Source organism: Nannobrachium achirus (assembly GCF_963921795.1).
Source record: "Nannobrachium achirus genome assembly, chromosome: 1".
NCBI lineage: Eukaryota > Metazoa > Chordata > Actinopteri > Myctophiformes > Myctophidae > Nannobrachium > Nannobrachium achirus.
In genome coordinates, this window is record NC_137810.1 from 38911401 (window position 1) to 38917400 (window position 6000).

General features: G+C 41.8%; 1 protein-coding gene across 3 annotated transcripts in view; it reads left to right on the top strand.

The window, feature by feature from the left end:
• LOC308293194 (homer protein homolog 3-like) overlaps positions 1 to 5649 on the top strand; it is an 87634-nt gene extending 81985 nt beyond the window's left edge. For all 3 annotated transcript variants that reach the window (XM_080735629.1, XM_080735630.1, XM_080735631.1), the window contains one exon: positions 1772 to 5649. In XM_080735629.1, the coding sequence (XP_080591755.1) occupies positions 1772 to 1957 (186 nt within the window). In that variant the 3' untranslated portion in view covers positions 1958 to 5649. The remainder of the gene's footprint in view (positions 1 to 1771) is intronic.
• Positions 5650 to 6000: the final 351 nt, after the last annotated feature.

Genomic DNA, 6000 nt, shown 5'->3' on the forward strand with positions numbered 1-6000 from the left:
TGAGAGGCCCATGTTAAAGACAATGGTTCATATTTTAGATTGTAATTAGAGAAAAGAACTGCTTTCTAATGTTTTAGCAATTATAGTATTTTGATTTCAGTGGGTGGGGGCATGCGTACAAGTGGCTAAATATGTCTTTTTAGAGACAATAAGCCGGCAGTTTCTTTGTTACTATTTACACCAGCCCCCATAATTCACATCTGCTAATGAAAGATTGCGGTGCATCTTGGGAATGGGCTTATTGTGTCTAAAAAGACATATTTAGCCACTTGCATGCATGCATGCATGCCCCCAACCTGGAGAAAAGAATCTTCCTCAAAGTATAATCACAATACCTGATTATGTTGTAGGAGGAAAAGACAGTCAGACACAGGAATGGCAAGGATATGACTGGTTTCTCCAAACATTAACAAGCAAACAGTGCCACCTGCAGGCTGTATTCGACAGTATAATTGTATAGTGGTTCCCAGACTTTTTAGCTCCAGACCCAAAAGAGACATTTCATCACGTCTCCCCAGAACCCAAACTAGTTAAAATAGCCGATCTACAAGCTCATAACGCATCGCAATGCAACACACAGCTTAAAGATTGGTTATTTTCTTTTTTCTTTATGAAATGTTTAGATTTCTTTGTTTTAATCTATAACATTCCTTTAAAAAAATGCTCTATAATAAACCAGTAAGACTCCCTAATCGGGTCCTGTCACACTGCTGACATCAGTATGACATCACACCGTACACAAATGACCCTTATATAAGACCGGCATTATCTACCGACAGATTAGTAACAAGATGTCAAAATCGTTGAAGGTTGAATCTCCAGATATGGAGATAACCAACACATCCCTCCATATATGGAGATAAACGACGAATCTCACTAAGTCTGACCTCACAAGCCCCATATTTGGACACGAACAACATATAACTCCATATATAGAGACATAGCTGCTGACATCAGTATGACATCACACTGCTGACATCAGTATGACATCACACCGTACACAAATGACCCTTATATAAGACCGGCATTATCTACCGACAGATTAGATGCAAGCAGGATCTCGACTCTGACACAACTCATCGGCTCATAAGCTGGTTCTCCCTCCATATATGGAGATAACCGACGAATCTCACTAAGTCTGACCTCACAAGCCCCATATTTGGACACGAACAACATATAACTCCATATATAGAGACATAGCTGCTGACATCAGTATGACATCACACTGCTGACATCAGTATGACATCACACCGTACACAAATTACCCTGACGGCACACACCAAGCAGTGTGATGTCATACTGATGCGGAGATATGAGCAGGGCAAATGTGTGACGTGTGACCGACGGACGGACGGACGGACGGACGGACGGCCGGTGGAGGTTTTGATACCAGTAAGACTCCCTAATCGGGAGACCAGTAAGACTCCCTAATCGGGAGACCAGTAAGACTCCCTAATCGGGAGATAAGCGACCGTTGGTCGCTTATCTCCACAAATATAACCGACGAATCTCACTAAGTCTGACCTCACAAGCCCCATATTTGGACACGAACAACATATAACTCCATATATAGAGACATAGCTGCTGACATCAGTATGACATCACACTGCTGACATCAGTATGACATCACACCGTACACAAACAAAGGTGTGACGTGTGACGGACGGACGGACGGACGGACGGCCGGTGGAGGTTTTGATACTAAACTGGTCGCAATAACCTTATTGTTGTTGTTATTGTTATTTATGAATGTTTTGTTGTGTTCCACCAGGAAGTGGAGAGTCGTAACGCGGAGCTGACGGAGCGCGTGCAGGAGGCAGAGGTCACCCTGACCTCCAAGAGAGAGGAGAGGGAGAAGGCCGAAACGGAGCTACAGACCCTCGTCACGGTGCTGGACGTCAAGATCTGCGATCTCAAAGACCTCAGACAAAGCCTGGCCAAACTCGTCGACAAATAGCCCCCTCACACACACACACACACACACACACACACACACACCCCTCCCCAACGCTGTAAGGGTTCAGTCCACTGGTTCTCAACATCGGGTTATGGGGACCACCAGGGGTCCAAATGGACCCTAAAGGGACGTCCACACAAAGCACTATAACTATAAGGATAACTATAGCAGGGCTGGGCAGCTAATCGTGCTCATGTAGGTTAATCGATTAATCAAGAGGCCATTTTATTTTTCTTGAATATCCAACGAATTGACACAACATTCTTAATTGATTCTTTATGATCGACCAAAATCGATTAGTCTGATTAACCTCTTTAGCCTTGTTTTGTTAGGCTATACTTTGATGTACAATGGTGGGGCGTAAAGATAAATAAATGAAAATTAGTTTGTGAACTTGAGAACCAGTGGTTCAGCCCCCTACACTCATATCACACATCTATATATGTCACATCTCAACAGTTGTCTCCGTCCCCCGGGGGACACTGTTGTCTCAACAGTGTGCAGGCTGGGCTCTGTTTGCTCTCTCCTCCTCCTCTCTCCTGCAGCAGAGTGGTCAAAGATGTCCGACAGGAGAGGAAGGGAGGAAAGGACACGTCTGAAGGATGAGTAAAGACTGATTTATAATACAGTATGTTGTCCAAAACTAGCGAAAATAGGCGGTCTACAAGATCATTTTAGCTCGCAGGTGGGATACTTTTGTGTGACCCTGTAGTATGATGAAGTCTGTCAATAATAAACAGTTGAACAAGGTTTCTGCCTGACAGCAACGATATACTATATAGTATGCAGTTTGGTCTGTTGCACTGAAATCAGGTCATTAGGGGCTTTGTCCACAGAACACGCTTTATGAGCAGAGGAGCACAACGACTATCAACAGTTATTATTAGCACAAGTAGCTGAAATAATGTAAACATTATGAACTTCTGATGGTTACGATAACAGAATCAGGTCCTAAGTCACTGGGATGCCAGACTCCAGCCAGGAAGGATCTAACATGATAAGCCTCTCCAAAAGTTGAATTATTTTCTGTTAGAAGGCCCAGGGCGCTCCGCCAAAATACACTGGGAAGAGGATCGCTCCGATGCGTCTTTACTATAGAAATGCATGGCAGAAAGGTCTTTACCATAGAAATGGCATGGCAGAAAGACCCTGGCATCTCAAAAAATGCTTTCCGTGGACAGACCCTTCTGCACAAGATGTGAGGCATTTAGTTTTCGTTGCGAGCGTGGATTAAAAAACAAACGCCTGTGACATCTCAGAAAGCAGAAAGAACAAAAACAATGTTGTACCGGTGACATTTATGTTCCTGTTCTTATATTATGTCATAAAGATATTTTCATATTTATACATTTAGAATTGATGGGGACAGGAAAGTGACTGTCTCAGTCTAGAACACATCTCTACCGGTACATTTTACTCAGTATAAGTTGGTGAGGTCATGGCTTTGCACTTTCCTTGATCATAAGTAACTCGAAAAAGGAACACTTAAAATGGAGAGGGCGGGGGTGGGGTGTTCATAAACATCAACATACATTTTCTTGCAATAAACAACATAACTGGTGTTATTCACCGTAACCAAGTAAGCCGTATTTTGTACTTTGACGTTGTTGTCTCTAGGCGGAAATAGCCCACAATGAGCTTGTAGATCGGATATTTTCCACTATTTGTGAACCTTTCTGTAAATTTGGGGAAATGCCAGGGCAGTTCCACCTTTGCCCAAGATAGGGACACCAGGGTGAAAGTGCTTAAAACCAGCAGAGTTGGAGTGAGAACGTGTGGATGTCTGTTCATGTTTAAAAATGAACATTCTTATGTACACTATTGTTTATTTGCATTGATTTATATAAGTTCTTTATAGTTGGGGAGAAATGTCCTCCGGGTAAATGTCAGTTGATTGTGAGGATGACTGACAAGTTTAAAAGGTCCTTACACATCGAGGTCCTTACACATCGAGGACGAGATGATTAAACAATCGGAAAATGCGTCTGCGAATATTTCACATCAAGCTGTTACTTTGCCCCAAACTGCTAATCGGATCTTAACCACTTAAACCCCATACAATACATTGTTGAGCGGAGTCCCTCAGCGCTCTATACTAGTACGTTTTCTTTTTTCACTCAAAATCTTCACTGACAAGAGTCGATGGACACCTAATAGCTCCCGTTCCATGGATAGAATGCACTCGTTGACGTCGATGCCAAACTACCGTTTAGATTCTACATGTTCAGAAGATCACATTCTCCTTTTTGTCTCCTTTTCTGTTATGTGACACTAATGTTTGCCATAAGAATAATAAATATAACCATAGAGAGAGTATTTTTTTGTCACCATGGGTATATAAGAAGAACACAGTGCATGAGCCTTGCTGATCTAAGGTTAACAACCAATGTCAAACTATGTATGTATGTAATTGTAGGCTACATCAGCGATTCCCAACCTGTGAGCAGGGCGGGGCCCTGTGGGCCGCCAGGGTATTGCATATAATAAATAATTGGCAAAACACTAACATGATAATATTACAGTAATATTAAAACAATGTGAAAAGAAAATGGCATGGTATTCAGAAAAGGTTGGGAACGACTTGGTTACATGACCAAGCTCCGCGCAACTGCTAACTACTAGATTTAAAAGCACAATTTAAAGTAGTTTTTAGTGAATGGGTACCTACTTAACATACTTGATGACTTAGTATGTGAATTTCTGATGCACATTCTCTGTATGTTACATAATTTTTTCCCATAAACCATCATTTCCTCTGATGTATACTTTGTTACATGACGGTGTCTCACGCTGGAAATTGTCGATCTACAAGTTCGCAAGCTTTTTGATTGTCTATTTTCTGTGCAAGACGCGACCTGTAAAACAAAGTGTAAATCGCGTTTCACATTAATGTTGGTACAAATAAGGTGCAAGCATTGTCAAATTTAGCAATAATGTTTCTAGCTTAGTTCCTGTTTATAGTGAATAAATGGCAGATACTGTACTTTTGTAAGTAACTAGATTTCACCAAAGCCAGCTCAGATATATTTTAACTAAAGAATATAGTGCTTATCGAGTAAGCAGCGTTTAGCTTTCTTGGCTTTACCTGCACTGTTAGGGGAGTGATGGATCATCAGCCTCCGTCCTTAAATAAATGAAGTTCATACCGCGCCAGCAACTTCTCTGTACCTCTAATACGTCTATGTTTAAATGGTGTGCACCTGTAATAGGTCTTTGTTAAAACGATGTGTACCTGTTAGGTTTTCATTGTGCCAACGTCGCAGGAACAACGATCTCTGCACCAAAGATGCACTATACTGGTCTCTCCCACTCTTAACTGGAAAGCACAACCATCTCGAATGAAACTGATCTGCAACAACTCACTAGATTGTCTTAAAATGGCTCATGAAGTGAATCGCTCCATTCACAGTCCTCCTAAAAAACATTTCTCTGCTCAGAAATACCTCAGAATAATTGTGTCTCATGTATCATGTAGGGCAGATTTGAGAGCAACACATATCTACACTCCAGTGGTTTGTTCGTGATGGGGAAAGAAACAACGTTGGCATTGACCAAGGTTACATTTGCATTTTTTTCTTTTTTCTTACGTTGTTTTGAGAATCTGGTTTGTGGATGTTTGTGTGGGATCTGATGCTATTATTGTAAACTAGGAGTTCCATTATATTTGTATTCAATAAAAAGGTTAAAACAACCGTGTGAGTTACGTTTCTGTTTGTCTGATATTATTGAGGCCGACAGTGGGAAGAGGTTCAAATCTTTCTGACTTGAACATGTTAAATTTAGAGATGTAAATGTAAGTTGGTTCCGAACCGTAAAAGTTGGTTCGGAACGGGGACCACAAAAGCCTTGGTTCCTCTGGTTCAATCTGGAGGAAACGCAAGCCGGTTCGCAAGTTCCAAGAAAGTTGAAGGACACTGGTTCTTGAACCAAGGTTCTTTTGGTGGAAAAGGCCCCTATGGGTGCTTTTCAACCAGAAAAGAACCGGTTCGGGGTCTTTCTCCTGCCTATGGGATGAACCATAGGTGAGCTTTTCCACCGAGAAC